Source organism: Oncorhynchus gorbuscha, linkage group LG02, assembly GCF_021184085.1.
Source record: "Oncorhynchus gorbuscha isolate QuinsamMale2020 ecotype Even-year linkage group LG02, OgorEven_v1.0, whole genome shotgun sequence".
Classification (NCBI taxonomy): Eukaryota; Metazoa; Chordata; class Actinopteri; order Salmoniformes; family Salmonidae; genus Oncorhynchus; species Oncorhynchus gorbuscha.
The window spans coordinates 90639961-90660144 of record NC_060174.1 but is presented as its reverse complement, the minus strand read 5'-3'; the positions used below and the strand labels follow the sequence as shown (position 1 = coordinate 90660144).

Genomic DNA, 20184 nt, shown 5'->3' with positions numbered 1-20184 from the left:
CTGCAGGATTTGAGTCCCTGGCGGCATAGTGTGTTACTGATGGTAGGCTTTGTTACCTTGATCCCAGCTCTCTGCAGGTCATTCACTAGGTCCCCCCGTGTGGTTCTGGGATTTTTGCTCACCGTTCTTGTGATCATTTTGACCCCACGGTTTGAGATCTTGCGTGGAGCCCCAGATCGAGGGAGATTATCAGTGGTCTTGTATGTCTTCCATTTCCTAATAATTGCTCCCACAGTTGATTTCTTCAAACCAAGCTGCTTACCTATTGCAGATTCAGTGTTCCCAGCCTGGTGCAGGTCTACAATTTAGTTTCTGGTGTCCTTTGAGAGCTCTTTGGTCTTGGTCATAGTGGAGTTTTGAGTGTGTCTGTTTGATGTTGTGGACAAGTGTCTTTTATACTGATAACAAGTTCAAACAGGTGCCATTAATACAGGTAATGAGTGGAGGACAGAGGAGCCTCTTAAAGAAGAAGTTACAGGTCTGTGAGAGCCAGAAATCTTGCTTGTTTGTAGGTGACCAAATACTTATTTTCCACCATAATTTGCAAATTAATTAATACAAAATCCTACAATGTGATTTTCTGTATTTTTTTTTCTCATTGTCTGTCATAGTTGAAGTGTATTTATTATGATAAATTACAGGCCTCATCTTTTTAAGTGGGAGAACTTGCACAATTGGTGGCTGACTAAATACTTTTTTGCCCCACTGTATGTCTCTATCCACAGAGACAATCTACAGTGTGTGCAGGGTGTATGGGGAGAAAGAGCCTCACCTGGTGGAACAATAGAAACTATATGTGTAAGATTACATTAAAACAACATACTTCAGTAACACTGTAGTCTCTTATAAAGAGACTTGGGTACACATGGTTTCTTCAATGGCCCCTTTTTTCGATTTATGAATGACTGTGATAACTGCCACCGGTGGTTCCACAGTGCAAGTATGGATTGGCCTTCAGTTTCATATTATCTATACTGAACAAAAATATTAACGCAACAGGACTATTTCTGTCTGTCTGTAGCTAATCCAAATTTATCATTTTAAAAGGCTAGTTGATCATTAGAAAAACATTTTGCAATTATGTTAGCACAGCTGAAAACTGTTGTCCTGATTACAGAAGCAATAAAACTGGCCTTATTTAGAATAGTTGAGTATCTGGAGCATCATCATTTGTGGGTTCGATTACAGGCTCAAAATGGTCAGATACAGACTTTCTTCTGAAACTCGTCAGTCTATTCTTGTTCTGGGAAATTAAGGCTATCCATGTGAGAAATTGCCAAGAAACTGAAGATCTCGTACAATGCTGTGTACTACTCCCTTCACAGAACAGCGCAAACTGTCTCTAACCAGAATAGAAAGAGGAGTGGGAGGCCCCGGTGCACAACTGAGCAATAGGACAAGTACATTAGAGTGTCTAGTTTGAGAATCAGATGCCTCACAAGTCCTCAACTGGCAGCTTCATTAAAAATAGTACCCGCAAATCACCAGTCTCAACGTCAACAGTGAAGAGGTGACTCCGGGAGTTCCTCTGTCCAGTGTCTGTGTTCTTTTGCCCATTTTAATCTTTTATTTTTATTGTCCAGTCTGAGATATGGCTTTTTCTTTGCAACTCTGCCTAGAAGGCCAGCAATTGTTTTGTTGTGACGTCAATACACACAATACCCCATAATCACAATGCAAAAACAGATTTTATAATCTTTTGAAAATGTATCAAAAATAAAAACTATAAACTGAAATACATTTACAAATGTATTCAGACCCTTTACTAAGTACTTTATTGAAGCACCTTTGGCAGCAATTACAGCCTTGAGTCTTGGGTGACACTACAAGCTTGGCACACCTTTATCTGGGGAGTTTTTCCCATTATTCTCTGCAGATCCTCAAGCTCTATCAGGTTGGATGTGGAGCATCGCTTGACAGATATTTTCAGGTCTCTCCAGAGATCAATCGGGTTCAGGTCCAGGCTCTGGCTGGGCCACTCTAGGACATTCAAAGACTAGTCCTGAAGCCACTTCTGTGTTGTCCTGTGTGCTTAGGGACGTTGTCCTCTTGGATGGTGAACCTTTGCCCAAGTCTGAGGTCCTGAGCGCTCTGGAACAGGTTTTCCTCAAGAATCTCTCTGTACTTCGCTCCGTTCACCTTTCCCTCGATCCTGACTAGTCTACCAGTCCTTGCCGCTGAAAAACATCCCCACAGCAAGATGCTGCCACCACCATGCTTCACAGTAGGGATGGTGCCACGTTTCTTCCAGATGTGACTCTTTGCATTCAGGCCAAAGAGTTCAATCTTGGTTTCATCAGAACAGAGAATCTTGTATCTCATGGTCTAAGAGTCCTTTAGGTTCCTTTTGGCAAATTCCAAGAGGGCTGTCATGTGCATTTTACTGAGGAGTGGCTTCCGTCTGGCCATTCTACCATAAAGGCCTGATTGGTGGAGTGATGTAGAGATGGTTGTCCTTCTGGAAAGTTTTCCCATCGCCACAGAAGATCTCTGGACCTCTGTCAGAGTGACCATCTTGTTCTCACCTCCCTGACCAAGGCCCTTCTCCCACAATTGCTCAGTTTGGTTGGGCAGCCAGATCTAGGAAGAGTCTTGGTGGTTCCAAAAGCTTTCCATTTAGGAATGATGGAAGCCACTTTTCTTGGGGACCTTCAATGCTGCATAAATGTTTTGGTACCCTTCCCCAGATCTGCGCCTCCACACAATCCTGTCTTGGAGCTCTACGGACGATTTCTTCGACATCATGGCTTGGTTTTTGCTCTGACATGCACTGTCAACCATATAGACAGGTGTGTACCATTCCAAATCATGTTCAATCAACTGAATTCACAACAGGTGGACTCCAATGAATGGAAACAGGATGCACAAGCTCAATTTCGAGTCTCATACAAAAGGGTCTGAATACTTATGTAAAGAAGGTATTACTGTTTTGTGTTTTTTAAATAAATAAGCAAAATTGTCTAAAAACCTGTTTTCGATTTATCATTATGGGTTATTGTGTGTAGATTGGGATTTTTTTTAAATTCCATTTTAGAACAAGGCTGTAATGTAACAAAATGTGTAAAAGGGGAAGGGGTCTAAATACTTTCCACGTGCACTGTATCCAAGTTAGAGGGGATCTACAATGTCTGAGAAAGGTCATTTTGTTTGCTAATGTCAAAGTAACGAAAAGAATGGAACACATGCTTTGCTTGTTTATAGGCCTATGCATGGCTTAAGCATAAACATTATGCCAAATGTAACTACCAATATTTTTATTCCATTTAAGTATGTATATTTTTATATGCACAGTACATTTGTTAAGAATCTGTGACTATCCTATTGGTCTGCTTGTACATTTTACCCCATTGAATTAGTTTCATTATCTCTAGCCCAGAAAGTCATTCTTACGAGGTCAAGTTCTCTTGATTCAGTTGGATCTCATGTAGTTTTAGAAGAATGGTCTTTGGTGACATAACAGACCAACTGTATATGAAAACATCTGGAATGTTCATATTTTCTGTACATTTGCATGTCTTAAGCATTAGAATAATAACCATATGATATAACGGGGGCGCAACTTTCACTGGGGATGGGGGGGGGGGTTCATGTCCCCCTCCACATTCTAAAATTGCACTTTTGTCTCTCCCAGTTTTATCATTGCAATGTGATACAAGAAGAGATACTGGGTTGTGCTTTTGGACCATTCGGGCGCCTCAGAACGGTCGGGTAGGCTGTTTAGTTTTCAGCAGTCTGGATTTAGGACTACGAGGACAGTGCAGAGCGGGCGGACAGGCTGTGTGAAAGGCAAAGCTTCTGGAAGGGTGGCTGGACCAGCACAGGAGAATTGATCAGAGGCAGCTGCTGTCTGTATGTTGTGCACTTTGTTTTGTTAAAGCAAGCAGAGCAGAAATAGGCCACTCTTTTGTTGACTGATCATCATCAGTGATGCAGCTGGCAAGGTAACTGCTGGTTAACTTCAAAGAAAAAAACTAAACTAGTGTTTATTCCCAGTGCTGAGCTATTCGCTAGTGTAACTAACATGTAATGTTAGCTAATGTTTCATCCCCTCTTCACTGAGATTAATACATGAGCTAGCTAGTAGCTAAATTACCTAACAGCCAGTTCAGCTCTAGCCTCTAGCTATGTCAGATAGTAATAGTAATAATAACCTCATATCGCTATCTAAAAATCTGTTTGCATGGAAATGGTTTTTATCCATAGCTTTGTCCTGTTTCAACATACGTAAATTAACTTGGCTAGCTTTCACCAGTTAATGTACCGTTAGAGAGTTGGACAAATGTTGGCTAACGCTAGCTATTTTTTTTTTCCTGAATCACACTATACCTGAATCAAACTATGAAACCAGCGGTCAAATTTTTTTTCAGTGCAATGTGAATTTATATTAGTTAGTATAGCAATGTAACGTTATTGATCTGTCAGTAGTTTCCCTGGCTAATTCCCTACTTTTCAAACACAGTAATTAACATCTCTACTGGCTTCACTGTCATGGTGCAGTCAGTACACAACACTATGCTCATCATGTCTAAGCAGAATCAGATGGTGACAGGTGTCCCAGCAGGGACAGACAGCCAGGGAAGACCAGTCTATTGAGCTTGTGACTTTTGCAGTATATTAACAATATCAGTGAACAATAGAAAGGAGTCTGTATTGAAAACATATCTCAGGGGAGATATCTATTTAGGCAGTCCCTAGCTGCTTGTCCTGTGTGTTGTCACTCTGGCCTTGGCGTAACACACCTGAAACCAGTAATGAATGTTTCACTAAGATCCTAAAGCTGAGTAGGGTGTGTTGGGTTGGGGTGCTGCAGGGCGGTGGATCCAGCTGTATTGTGTGCAAGTAAAAAGAGCTCAACAGTGATATTAATTATACTGAACAACATGCAACCATTTAAAAGATTAGATTTTTTTTCAATTTAATTTATTTTGCGCAACAGACATACATAACACCCAATGTGGACCCAGAGGATATCACATGAAAGTATTCATTATAAGTTAATCAGTCACTAATTTAAGGATTTCAAATTACTAGGCAGGTACACAGGCATCACCCAGACCCAGCCAAAGTTGTTCCCCACAAAAGGGCTTTATTACAGACAGAAATACAACATATTGGATTGTGTAGAAATGCAGGAAAGTAGCTTTAGATGGCCAAAAAAAGTCCTCCCCCAGATCCTCACCAGGTTATGCCCCCCCACTTTAAAAATCAAAGTTGTGCCCCTGTGATATCAATGGCAGCCAGCATTGGACATAAAGAGATGTGCAGAAAGATAATCAGCCTCTCTGTGGATCCTTTAACCCTTAATGCATTTTTAAAGTCAGCCATGGACAATCTCTTCAAAGAAACCCTCTCGTTGAGTAAAATAAGGAGCCTATTGCTTCGGTCCTTGTTTCATTTTCACTTGTTACCTGGTAGATAACCAACAACCATGGATAACCACAAAGGGAATAAGGTAAGGAAACAGTCCATGTCAGCCAGGCGCATCTTTTTAAAGAAACACTATTTCAAGCTGTAGTTCAGTAAATAATTCATTCAAATTTCAAATGTATTTATAAAGCCCTTCTTACATCAGCTGATGTCACAAAGTGCTGTACAGAAACACTAAAACAGCAAGCAATACAGGTGTAGAAGCACAGTGGCTAGGAAAAACTCTAGAAAGGCCAAATCTTAGGAATAAACCATGAGGGGCGGCAAGTCCTCTTCTGGCTGTGCCAGGTGGAGATTATAACAGAACATGGCCAAGATGTTCAAATGTTCATAGATGACCAGCATGGTCAAATGATAATAATCACAGTCGTTGTCGAGGGTGCAACAGGTCAGCACCTCAGGAAAAAATGTCAGTTGGCTTTTCATAGCCGATCATTTAGAGTATCTCTACCGCACCTGCTGTCTCTAGAGAGTTGAAAACAGCAGGTCTGAAACAGGTAGCACATCCGGTGAAAAGTTCAGGGTTCCATAGCTGCAGGCAAAACAGTTGAAACTGGACAGCAGCACAGCCAGGTGGACTGGGGACAGCAAGGAGTCATCAGGCCAGGTAGTCCTGAGGCATGGTCCTAGGGCTCAGGTCCTCCGAGAGAGAGAAAGAGAGAATTAGAGAGCATACTTAAATTCACACAGGACACCGGATAAGACAGAAGTACTCCAGATATAACAGACTGACCCTAGCCCCCCGACACAATCTACTGCAGCGTAAATACTGGAGGCTGAGATAGGAGGGGTCGGAAGACACTGTGGCCCCATCCGATGATACCCCCGGACAGGGCCAAACAGGCAGGATATAACCCCACCCATTTTGCCAAAGCACAGCTCCCACACCACTAGAGGGATATTTTACATTTACATTTAAGTCATTTAGCAGACGCTCTTATCCAGAGCGACTTACAAATTGGTGCATTCACCTTATGACATCCAGTGGAACAGTCACTTTACAATAGTGCATCTAAAACTTAAGGGGGGGGTGAGAGGGATTACTTATCCTATCCTAGGTATTCCTTATCCTATCCTAGGTATTCAACCACCAACTTACCATCCTGAGACAAGGCCGAGTATAGCCCACAAAGATCTCCGCCACGGCACAACCCAAGGGGGTGGCGCCAACCCAGACAGGAAGATCACTCAAGTGATGCACCCCTCCTAGGGACGGCATGGAAGAGCACCAGTAAGCCAGTGATTCAGCCCCTGTAATATGGTTAGAGGCAGAGAATCCCAGTGGAGAGAGGGGAACCGGTCAGGCAGAGAAAGCAAGGGCGGTTCGTTGCTCCAGTGCCTTTCCATTCACCTTCACACTCCTGGGCCAGACTACATTCAATCATAGGACCTACTGAAGAGATGAGTCTTCAATATTTACGTTTTATTCTGATCACAAGACAATCCAGAAAATTGCAATAAACAGCGCCAAACTCATGCAGAAAACAGAATGTTGTATTCTGGCCTGACCAATCTTTTCAAAGAAAACAATTTAATTATCTCTATTTGAGCAAAATAAGTAGTTTTGTTGTGATTACCTGGAAATCATGGATAAATTCAGATAAAGAGCGCCAGTCAGGCAGAAAAATCGGAATGTTAGAGTACAATACGTTTCCCTGGCTGTTGTATGGCTGTTACTTAGAAATACTATAAAAGTACATTAATAGATTACATTCACTGCAATAAACGTTCTTCCAATTTAATCACATAGTTTACACCGACCCACCGCGGACCTTTAACAAATAAATATCGGTGTAAAAAAGGCGTCTCGTGGTCTGTTTTGTCAACGAGCTCGTCATATTCCAAACACTGGCGGTAACCAGATGATCCCAATAATTTCAAATCAAATCAAATTTTATTTGTCACATACACATGGTTAGCAGATGTTAATGAGAGTGTAGCGAAATGCTTGTGCTTCTAGTTCAGACAATGCAGTGATAACCAACAAGTAATCTAACTAACAATTCCAAAACTACTGTCTTATACACATTGTAAGGGGATAAGGAATATGTACATAAGGATACATGAATGAGTGATGGTACAGAGCAGCATACAGTAGATGGTATCGAGTACAGTATATACATATGAGATGAGTATGTAGACAAAGTAAACAAAGTGGCATAGTTAAAGTGGCTAGTGATACATGTATTAAATAAGGATGCAGTTGATGATGTAGAGTACAGTATATACGTATGCATATGAGATGAATAATGTAGGGTAAGTAACATTATATAAGGTAGCATTGTTTAAAGTGGCTAGTGATATATTTACATAATTTCCCATCAATTCCCATTATTAGAGTGGCTGGAGTTGGGTCAGTGTGTTGGCAGCAGCCACTCAATGTTAGTGGTGGCTGTTTAACAGTCTGATGGCAATGAGATAGAAGATGTTTTTCAGTCTCTCGGTCCCAGCTTTGATGCACCTGTACTGACCTCGCCTTCTGGATGATAGCGGGGTGAACAGGCAGTGGCTTGGGTGGTTGTTGTCCTTGATGATCTTTATGGCCTTCCTGTAACATCAGGTGGTGTAGGTGTCCTGGAGGGCAGGTAGTTTGCCCCCGGTGATGCGTTGTGCAGACCTCACTACCCTCTGGAGAGCCTTACGGTTGAGGGCGGAGCAGTTGCCGTACCAGGCGGTGATACAGCCCGCCAGGATGCTCTCGATTGTGCATCTGTAGAAGTTTGTGAGTGCTTTTGTAGTTTTAAGTAGTAAACGATGCCCTTCTCTGTTATGTTCTACTGCGAACTGTCTGTGACTCGATCGTTGTTGTTTCCAGCATAATTTAGCTACACAGAACCATGGCGGACCCACTGTAAAATGAGAGTATTTAAATCGTATTAAAACGTGATCCAGTTCAACATGTCCAGCTCTACCCACTGGGGCGTGGCTTACGGAGCGCTCTTTGAAATAAGCGCTCGTGTCTTCGTATTCCACCGGAACGAGTTCTCACCACACCTACCTTAGCGTTCAGGAGTGACATTTTAATGACATCTAGTGTCAAATTGTTGAAACGGCATATTCGTCTTCTTATTTTTTTTACTTATCAATAACAACATATTTCGGTCCAGGCGAAATAACCTGGTATTGTAATATTTAACAAGCAGCCAGCTGAGTTTTGAAGTCAGAGCATGTGAACCTTTGACTGATCAACATTTCTCGACCTTCTCAAAATGGATGGATGTGATACCCATCATGACATTCCATACCTCAGTGGCAGCCTCTAGCGGACATGCCCCATCGTGACAAACTACGCCCAGTTAAATCCAGGGGGATGAAGTCAACCTTTACCCCAAGATCCGCCATTTCAGCCCCCGAGTTTCACGTTGCAAATTACTTCAGATTTCATTTAAAACGCCTTGATAAATCAATTATATAGTTCTGGTTGCAACAATTAATTATTAAGGGGGGACAGTATTGTTTGTGGTAGTCGGTTACATTTATATACATCTAACGGTTTAAAGCGGTATCGATGCCGTGTCTTTTCCCGGAGCGTGTTCTTACAGTGAAACAAAGTTGTATGAGTTGAATCTTAGTTGTGGACAGGGAGAGGCAAGGGGAAGGCCTCGGAGTGGATTTGCAGTAATGGCCGGGAATTTTGATGCGGAGGATCGTGCTAGCTGGTACTGGGGAAGGTTGAGCCGACAGGAGGCGGTTTTCCTCTTGCAGGGTCAGAGACATGGCGTGTTTCTCGTCAGGGACTCTATTACCAGTCCCGGGGACTACGTGCTATCCGTCTCAGAGAACTCAAAAGTATCACATTATATAATCAACAGCATCAGCAACAACCGGCAATCTGGATCAGGTAAGATTAGATACTGTCTCATACTAGCTCGCTAACGTGGGAAAACGCCACTGACCCAGTTCTAGCGGGCGCTAGCTAGCGGTACATAACTACGTCTACGGTCATTTAGTTCGGCTGGCTACACCAGACATAGCTAATGTTATTTTGCTAAACAAAATTGAGTATACGTTTGAAAACTGTATTACACTATATGAACACTTAGTATCAGTAGCTAGCTATCGTTCTTGTTACGGTCGGACTGAAGCTAGTTGGAACGGAAGGCAAACTATGGCTATGCACAGAAACGAGTAACCCCCTAGTTATGTTAACTACTTGACAGTCATGTAGTTTGTGTCAATTAACTTATATTCGTGGTCTGGGCTCGCTAATGAGCTCACATTTGAACAGTCACCAAGATTTGGAAATACAGTATTTATTTAGGGATTTTGTAGTGTGTTTACCTTGCTACACATACCTGGCTGTGGTTTTTGTAACAGTAGTAATGGTGAGTTTTTAAAGGTCTTTGTTTAGTTTTGTCAGCTGCAGGCTTTCGGGTACTTTGTCTGTAGTAAGAGCCAGGTAGAAAGTGAGTGAGTGGTCGGATTGGGCTGATCCTATGAATGAATGGACATGCTGTCACAATTGGAGGATGACTGTTCTCGAATGGTGTATGTGGAATGCATGTGGTCCTGCCCTGTTTTAATTACACACACACACACACACACACACACACACACACACACACACACACACACACACACAGTACGTTTTTATTTGTTTAGGCTACTTCCTTTTGGAAATTTCACCATACATGTCCTAACTTGCAGGCTTTGCGAGTGTGTGACCATTAGCAAAGCTGTCAAATTGAATTGAAAACTATCGAATGAGTAGGTCTATATCTTCTGGAACAGATTGTTTTTCTTAATAAACTTGCAAAAGTTGTAACAGGGAGTGAATACATGCTGTATGTGAAGCCGTGGGAGGCTTAAACAAACTATTTCAGATAAGTCCTTGGCTTAAGCCTAATTGTTTTGTTAGGACTCGATTGTCAGAAGAATGCTCAGCTGTGAGCCACTTTAAGTTTCGGTAGCCTCGGGGTTCCAAGAGAATTTTAAAAATAAAACTGTCATCCTCTTGCCATCCAGGTTTGGCCCCTCCGCGGTTCCGCATTGGGGACCAGGAGTTTGACGCCCTGCCCATCCTTCTGGAGTTCTACAAGATCCACTACCTGGACACCACCACGCTGATCGAGCCCATCAGCAAGGCCAAGCACACTAGCTTTGTGAGCTGTGCTGCCACCGCCCCTCCCACTGCATCGGGCAGCGCCCTGCAGGAGGCAGAGTTTGTTCGCGCCCTCTTCGACTTCCCCGGCAACGACGAGGAGGACCTGCCCTTCCGCAAGGGTGACGTGCTGCGTGTGCTGGAGAAGCCTGAGGAGCAGTGGTGGAACGCGGCTAACCAGGAGTGCCGCGCCGGCATGATCCCCGTACCCTATGTGGAGAAGTACCGACCCGCCTCGCCCACCTCGGTGGCGGGAGGGCCGGCGGGTGTTGGGGGTAGCACTACAGATGGAGCAGCACCCCAGTTGCCCCCGCCTCTGGGAGAGCCAGGCCAGTATGCCCAGCCCATGGTCAACACTCCCCTGCCCAACCTGCAGAATGGGCCCGTCTATGCCCGCGCCATTCAGAAAAGGGTGCCCAACGCCTACGACAAGACGGCCCTTGCCTTGGAGGTATTGGTTCACCCCCTTCGCCTTCCTCTGTGCCCCATGGCACTCTCTCCCTCTTTTCTGTTTCATGTCCCCTATATGTTCTTTCTGCTCAGAGAGCCAGGGTGCTGCTGCTGTAATTGCTTACTCTTTCCTGTAAGTATACACAGCCATCCATACACATGTGGGCAGGCACACTTGCATGCTTACACAGACACACACACATACACAATGACATGTATAATGGGTTCATGCATATAGAGAAAAGCAGACCGAGAGGAGAGTACTGTCACATGCGCTAAATACAACAAGCAAAGTAAAAAAATATATAAATTATAGTGGGGGCAGTACTATGGACGGAGCAGTGCCCCAGCTGCTACCTGCCTCTAGGGGAGTCGGGCCAGTATGCTCAGCCCTTTGTCAACACGCCTGCGCCCAACCTTCAGAACGGGCCATGAAATACTTGCTTACGAGCCCTTCCCAACAATGCAGTTAAAAAATAATAACACAATGAATAAATGAGGCTGGCTGGAGTCAGAGAGGTCACTGTCCTGGTTATCAAATACAGATTAGAGATGAAGTGCACCCTCTCTTTCTATTTCTCTCACCTTCATCCCTTTCTGTACACTTTTTGTGCTCTTCTACTCCCCTTGTATAATTAAGTTGAGAAACAAACGGCCAAAATGAGACAAACGTCTATTAAATACCTATTAAAGGTATAGTTCAGTTCCACATAAATATGTAGTTTTGTAGAACTATCCCTTTAAGATTAGAAGCTGTTTGAAGGTTGCGAGTTGTACAGTAGAAATGGAAATGCCCAAACAAAGGTTGCCTCACAGTTCATAGCTTGCAGTTTAAGAGTCCAATTTGTCAGTATTGATAATAGAGATCGACCAATTATGATTCTTCAACTCTGATACCGATACCAATTATTGGAGGACCAAAAAAGCCGATCCCGATTAATCTGCCGATTTAAAAAAAAATATATATATATATATTTTTATATTTCTTATACATTTTTTTATTTTTAAGAAGAGAATGTATTTGTAATAATTACAATTACAACAATACAGAATGAACACTTTAACTTAATATAATATCAATAAATCAATTTAGCCTCAAATAAATAATGAAACATGTTCAATTTGGTTTAAATAATGCAAAAACAAAGTGTTGGAGAAGAAAGTAAAAATGAAAAGAAAGCTAACATTTAAGTTCCTTGCTCAGAACATGAGAACATATGAAAGCTGGTGGTTACTTTTAACATGAGTCTTCAATATTCCCAGGTACAAGGTTTTGGTTTGTAGTTATTATAGGACTAATTCCCTCTATACCATTTGTATTTCATATACTGTTGACTATTGGATGTTCTTATAGGCACTTTAGTATTGCCAGTGTAACAGTATAGCTTCCGTCCCTCTCCTCGCCCCTACCTGGGCTCGAACCAAGAACACATCGACAACAGCCACCCTTGATGCATCGTTACTCATCGCTCCACAAAATCCGCGGCCCTTGCAGAGCAAGGGGAACAACTACTCCAAGTCTCAGAGCGATTGACGTTTGAAACGCTATTAGCGTTCACCCCGCTAACTAGCTAGCCATTTCTCATCGGTTACACCAGCCTAATCTCGGGAGTTGATAGACTTAAAGTCATAAACAGCTCGATGCTTGAAGCACAGCGAAGAGCTGCTGGCAAAAACGCACGAAAGTGCTGTTTGAATGAATGCTTACGAGCCTGCTGCTGCCTACCACCGCTCAGTCAGACTGCTATATCAAATATCAAATCATAGACTTAATTATAACATAAGAACACACATAAATACAAGACTTTGGTCATTAATATGGTTGAATCCGGAAACTTGAAAATAAAAGAGAGCCGCACACTCTAGAAGCTCAGATGCAAAAATGTAATACCAACGTTTCGACAGCCAAGCTGTCTTCATCAGGGTATAATCACAAACACTGCGGGATGACTCGTTTATATAGTGTCAAAAGACACAGGTGTCTGTAATCATAGCCAGGAGTGGCCTAATATCATTGGTTAATAATCAAATATTAAAATGTCATACAAAGAACAGCATACAAACAAATGGATAGCATACGATCATAGATTAATTTGACTATACAAGTTTACAAACAATTACAATGGCAAAGTCACAATAATCACAATAATGGCTTCAGATCAAAGTCTACGTTGAGACCGAAGGCGGCAAGGGTCTTTAAATTAAAGATCCAGGCAGCCTCTCGTTTTATCAATAAAGTTTTTACACCTAATGGTGCTACGATGCTCTGAGATACGTACTTTTAATTCACGCTTTGTTTTACCTGCATAATTTTTACCACAAGGACAAGTTATAAAATAAATAACTGCCTTAGTGGAGCACGTAATAACACTTTTTATTGGGATTGATTTCCCTGTTTGTGGGTGTTTGAAGGATCTACATTTTTTTAAGTGCCATTGCATTGAGCACAGCCATTACATTTGTAATTTCCATCCAGTAGGGGCGCAAATAGACATTGTTCAGGAATATCTTGGGATGGTAAATCAGAGTTTACCAATTCGTCTCTGAGATTTCTGCCCCGCGAGAATACGACCAAGGGAAGGTCCGAAAATACATTAATAAATATTAATTAATAATCCCTGCTAACCTGGATTTCTTTTAGCTAAATATGCAGGTTAAAAAATATATACTTGTGTATTGATTTTAAGAAAGGCATTGCTGTTTATGGTTAGGTACAGTAATGCAAAGATTGTGCTTTTTTCGCAAATGCGCCTTTGTTAAATCATCCCCCGTTTGGCGAAGTTGGCTGTCTTTGTTAGGAAGAAATAGTCTTCACGCAGTTCGCAACGAGCCAGGTGGCCCAAACTGCTGCATATACCCCGACTGTTGCAAGAGAAGTGACACAATTTACCTAGTTAAAAGAAATTCATGTTAGCAGGCAATATTAACTAAATATGCAAGTTTAAAAAATATATACTTGTGTATAGATTTTAAGAAAGGCATTGATGTTTATGGTTAGGTACACGTTGGAGCAACGACAGTCCTTTTTCGCGAATGCGCACCGCATCGATTATATGCAACGCGGGACACGCTAGATAAACTAGTAATAACATCAACCATGTGTAGTTATAACTAGTGATTATGATTGATTGTTTTTTATAATATAAGTTTAATGCTAGCTAGCAACTTACCGTGGCTTCTTACTGCATTCGTGTAACAGGCAGGCTCCTCGTGGAGTGCAATGAGAGGTAGGTGGTTAGAGCGTTCGACTAGTTAACTCTGTAAGGTTGCAAGATTAAATCCCCGAGCTGACAAGGTAAAAATCTGTCGTTTTGCCCCTGAACAAAGCAGTTAACCTCTTTGCGCACCGATCCCTTTAGCAACATCCGGTGAATTGCAGAGCGCCAGATTCAAACATAATTCCTAAAAATATTACATTTTCATGAAATCACAAGTGCAATACACCAAAACACAGCTTAACTTGTCATAAGTCCACCCGGCGTGTCAGATTTCAAAAAGGATTTACGGTGAAAGCAAACCATGCGATTATGTGAGGACAGCTCTCTCAGCAGACAAAACATTACAAACAGCTAGCAGCAAAGTAGATTGGTCAGAAAAGCAATAAAATTAATCCCTTACCTTTGATGAGCTTTGTATGTTTTTACTCACGAGACTCCCAGTTACACAATAGATGTTCGTTTTGTTTGATACAGATTATTTTTATATCCAAAAACCTCTGTTTGGTTGGCGCGTTTTGTTTAGTGATCCACAGGTCACGACGGACAGACGAAAATTCCAAATAGTATCCGTAAAGTTCGAAGAAACATGGCAAATGTTTTTTTATAATCTACCCTCAGGTTGTTTTTACAATAAATAATCAATAATATTTCAACTGGACTTGCTCGCGCATGCACAAATCTGGGGACACCTAGCTATCCACTGATGCGATGTGATCATTCTCGCTCATTTTTCATAATAAAAGCCTGAAACTGTCTAAAGACTGTTCACATCATGTGGAAGCCATAAGGAAAGGAATCTAGTTGATATCCCTTTTTATGGAGGATAGGCTTGCAATGGAAAAGAGAGATTTCAGAATAACAGCATTCCCTGGTTGGATTTTCCTCAGGTTTTCACCTGCAATATCAGTTCTGTTATACTCACAGACAATATTATGACCGTTTTGGAAACTTTAGTGTTTTCTATCCTAATCTGTCAATTAAATGCATTTTCTAGCGTCTGGGCCTGAAAAATAGGCAGTTTACTTTGGGAACATTTTTATCCAAACATCAAAATACTGCCCCCTTGCTTCAAGAGGTTAACCCACTGTTCCTAGGTTGAAAATAAGAATGTGTTCTTAACTGACTTGCCTAGTTAAAAACAAACAAAAACAACGTCCAAAAATACAGATTTCCGATTGTTATGAAAACTTGAAATCGGCCCTAATTAATCGGTCAACCTCTAGTTGATAAAGAGCGTTCCTGTGAAGTACCACACCTGCAGGTATAACTGTATGTCATGAGAGGAACATGGGTTTTGTCTCAAATGGCAACCTATTCCCTATTTAGTGCACTGCTTTTGGTCAAAAGTTGTGCACCATCTAAGGAATAGGCCAGGGTGCAATTTTGGACCATTAAAAAAAAAAAAGTGAAGCAACAGAGATTATAGTGAATGTTGGGGAATGGGCGTGGAGTGTGTATCCCAAGGTAAAGGCATAGTAGGACTGTGCTGCTGATCTACACAATCAGGGTTCGGGTAATTCCATACCAATATTGGTCAGTCAGTGGACATACCGGTAGTTCACATTGATTTCCAATTGCAACTGTTCATGAACTGAGTGTATTTGAGATGGAAGCAACCCCAACCCTGGCCTGGGTTAGCGAAACTAAATAAAGAGTTTGGCTACTGTTGCTTGTCAGTATGGATGGGCACGTTGTTATTATTATTAGAATACTTGTGAGAGTATTTGAGGGGGGGGTCACAGGCGTACAATAAAAAGTTTGTCTCAATTAAATCAAATAATTTCTGACGTTGTTACACACATATGCCATGATATTTGAAATTCTTAATCTAATAAAACAAACTTTTGAATGGAGTTATGACTTATAATAAAAAATACTTTTTGGCTACACAGGTTTCTTGTTGTTGGCACTTCAGTCGGAGGCTGTGAAGTGGGAGGTCTCAAATTAATGCAAATTTAAAAAATTTAAGTAAGTTAGCTAAATGAGAAGTAGGTTACAACGAGCAACCAAAGGTTAGGCTGCTGTTTTTAATGAATGGAGTTGGTGTAGAGGACGAGGAGTGCAGCAAAATAGCCTCAACTGGCATAGCTAGCAAGCTGGCTAGCTAATATCGGGCAATCATAGCTAGCTTCTTTACCTCGACCTAATACAGTAAAGACAGGCCCTGCCAGATGGGATGATAGATAACCTATGGCATTTACAAGTTTGTCAACTAGCAGGAGTCGGTTGTTACCCCCCCCCCACACACCATTGGCACCTGCTGCAGCGTGCACTGTCTCTCTGCGCAACAAAGTGTCCAAGTTTATCCCAATTGTTGTTTATTTGAATGTGAAATTATTTCAAATGCCCATCCCTACTTGTCAGGCTGGGGTCGGGAACTCAAACGAAACAAATTTAAAACAAACCACAAGACTTGGGTGGCAGGGTAGCCTAGGTTGCAAGTTCAAATCCCTGAGCTGTCAAGGTACAAATCTGTCGTTCTGCCCCTGAACAGGCAGTTAACCCACTGTTCCTAGGCCGTCATTGAAAATAAGAATTTGTTCTTAACTGACTTTCCTAGTTAAGTAAAGGTAAAAGTGATTGCAGTAGCCGACCTAAAGTATGTAGTGAATGACAGAGCAGCGGAGGAATTTAATGTGAGTCGTCAGGTTAAGGGCTGTAGCCAACTAATTAGGCTAAATCATTTTAATATGGTTCAAGTGTGAATAGAGTTGATTTGATGTATTAATTCTACTACTATTATAGTTGATTGATTAGGCTGCTTTAAATAACTATTGAACATCATTGAGCCCCATAGGGGCTTTTTAAGAACCTTGTGTGGCTCCAGAGCCACACGTTGCAGACCCCTGAATGTCTTGCTTCTACCCAATTTGTCTCTATAGTCTAACCTGTGTGTGTTTTGTGCAGGTCGGAGACATGGTGAAAGTGACCAAGATCAACGTGAACGGCCAGTGGGAGGGCGAGTGCAAGGGCAAGCGCGGCCACTTTCCCTTTACGCATGTCCGGCTGCTGGACCACCAACACTCCGAGGACGAGAGCTGAGACACACACACACTTACACAGCCACACTCCTCACTTCACATAAGTCCAATCCATTCCTCCTCTGTGATTTTTCACCTATGATCGAAAATAACACATGATATATGGACTGCATTGGTCAGAAGTTGCAACTCATTCGCTGTTGTTGCCAATGTGTGTGAGAGAATGCATTTATATGAAGTTCTCACTCACACACACAGAATATAATTTACACTTCTACCCCTGTATTGAAGTCCTGATACACTACACACACACAGCAGAGTTTACGCCCCCTCTCCCATGTTTGGCATGAAATCGTCCTTTACACACATGCAAACGTATTTGTCCGCACACACACACATGCCCGCACACGGACCAGACGCTGGTGTATATGTGGTTTCTCTCACAGACTCACGGATCACCCTTTCGGACAGTGAATCTGGGACCTAGAAGAGAAGTGGCCATACTGACTCCTGATTGACTCCCTCTAGTGGAGAAAGACGCTCACTGCGACTGAAACCGACCATTGCTGCACTCCACAGATAGAACAAGTTACCACAGGACACCAGCAATGGGGCCTTAACCAAGCCCCTCTGCTACAAACCCCACACTACGAAGTCCTCTTTTTGTACGGAAATTAAATGGAAAATATCATGACACCATTACATACTAAATATTATGTTAAATGTTTTTTTATGTGTTTCTTTTTACCCTGTGCATGATCAGACCCTCGCCGCCCTGTGTGATCACTGACTTTCTGAAATGCTATGATGACTATGTCTTGTCTGGGGAGTAAGTGGAGACATTCCTTAGGACTGTAAAGTATGGGGCCTTTGTCCAGTCCACCTCATTGTTGTGAGAGATACAATGGCCAAACAACAGCTTTGTATATAAATATACCAAGCAGATATTTGAACACTCTCTCCTCTTACTTTGGTCTGCCCCGGTCCCCTCCTTTCCCATCCTCTTGATCTCCCCTGTCTCATTTATTTATATGATGGTCCGATCCATTTCCTCCCGGCCTCCCCCATGTCAAAGACACTAGATACACCTGCTGAGTATGTGTTATTGTATACAAAGGCCTTTTTGGCAGGGGGAAATGTGTCAACATATTTAAAATGATTCAGAACCTCACATTGTCATAATCAACACAAAGCCACAGAGTTAATCCTTTGGTCTCTCCGCTTGTTTCCCTCCCATGCGGACTGTAACAAACACAGTACATACACGTTTTTACATGTACTAAATTAATTTCTGCTCGCTTAGTTTGAACTGGGAGCTCCGAGTTAGGTCTGGGTTGAGTTTGGTAAGGCACAGTGTTGAAAGTGTTTAAGTTTTTGTAACAGAAAACAATAATGAATGTTTCTTATTGGACAGGTTCAAGTAGTTTCAAAATGTCTCTCTCCTCCCGACTGAACACAACCATAGTCATTTCCCTAGAGTCTCTCCCTTGTTGCCAATCTGTCACCCTCACCTAGTACCTACCCTCTGGGCTCAGCTATGACACACAAAGCCACTGACATTCCAGATGCTAAACTGTCATCATATGCAAATGACCACATTGCTAAAGGACTGGGTGAAAGGCACATAGTCACTGGCCAATCATAGTAACATGGGTGGGTGTGTGGACCAATCGTAGGCATATGGGAGCATTTTAGGCCAATCGTTGTCATTTAGGGAGAGCCTGTTGATTTGTCCTCTACCTCGTGTCTGAATTGTTTTAATTTATATAGATTTTTTTCCCCTCAGACATATGGAAAAAAGCTGATCTGAAGTGCCATGCTCAGTTCATCAGTATTCTTGTGGAAATGTTTTTTTTTTAAGGAGCAATTATAGCCAAAACACTCTTTCCTTACTCCCTCAACTATATCCTGTGGTATTTTGTAAATATGTGCTGGGAATTGGCCTGCTAGGTGCACAAGTTTCACAAGAGAGTAAGAACCCCCCCCCTTTCCTTCCAAGTCCAGTTCTAATGAAGCTGCAAGGCTTTTTAATAATACTAAGTAAGAGTTAGACTATTAACAAGCCCTATGTAGATGTTTGTTAAAGTTTACATAGACAATATGGTTGCTCTATTGAAAGCAACACTGAGGGCAACCTGCATTACTTGCGTTGACTGCAGCGGGATTGTATTTATGAGACAATGAACAGTAATGTCTAATGGTTTTATGCTCTGTTTGTGATATAAACTGAGTTCAGTGACGGAGTAGTATGGGAAAAGGATTATTGAACTATGACTTCTACAGAAAGCACCAGTGTTGTGTTCAGTAGGGTACAATGTAAGCAAAATGTTTGCAATGGGGGGAATCAGTGTTCTTATTGGTCAAGTTCAGGTAGTACCTCCCAGTTTCACTCTGTCGTAATGTTTTCTCCCTACTGAACAAGACCAGGGTCACTGCTTGAACAAACAACCCTTGTCGCCCCTGTGTAAGAATATTTCAAAGCGTTTTATGAATTTGAAATTATGCAATCTGTAATTAGCAATGACCGAGAAAGACTTGCACAAATGAATGAATGTGACTGAAACTCAAACTGAAAATGTGACATTAAACTGCATGACAGTTCCCCATTGCACAACAATATTTTTTTATAAAGTCAATACATTGACTGGGAAGGGTGCTGTGGTCTGTATTCAGACCCCTTCACTTTTTCCACATTTTGTTACGTTATAGCCTTATTCTAAAATGATTTATTATTGTTCATCAATATACACACAATCCACAATACCCCATAATGACATGGCAAGACATTTTTTTGCAAATGTGTTAACAAATTTTAAAAAACATACATTTACATAAGTATTCAGACCCTGTTGAAGCACCTTCAGCAGCAACTACAGCCTCGTGTCTTCTTGGGTATGACTCTACAAGCTTGGCACATTTGTATTTGGGGAGTTTCTCCCATTATTTGCAGATCCTCTCAAGCGCTGACAGGTTGGATGGGGAGCATTTGTAAGTCGCTCTGGATAAG

General features: G+C 41.9%; 1 protein-coding gene across 1 annotated transcript; it reads left to right on the top strand.

Moving 5' to 3' along the window:
* Nucleotides 1–8427: 8427 nt before the first annotated feature.
* On the top strand, nucleotides 8428–19778 carry LOC124012754 (adapter molecule crk-like). Its single transcript, XM_046326694.1, has 3 exons — nucleotides 8428–9268; nucleotides 10393–10979; nucleotides 17104–19778. Exons 1-3 carry the CDS (start codon nucleotides 9049–9051, stop codon nucleotides 17236–17238), a joined length of 942 nt encoding a protein of 313 aa, XP_046182650.1. The 5' UTR covers nucleotides 8428–9048; the 3' UTR covers nucleotides 17239–19778.
* The last annotated feature ends 406 nt before the right edge of the window (nucleotides 19779–20184 follow it).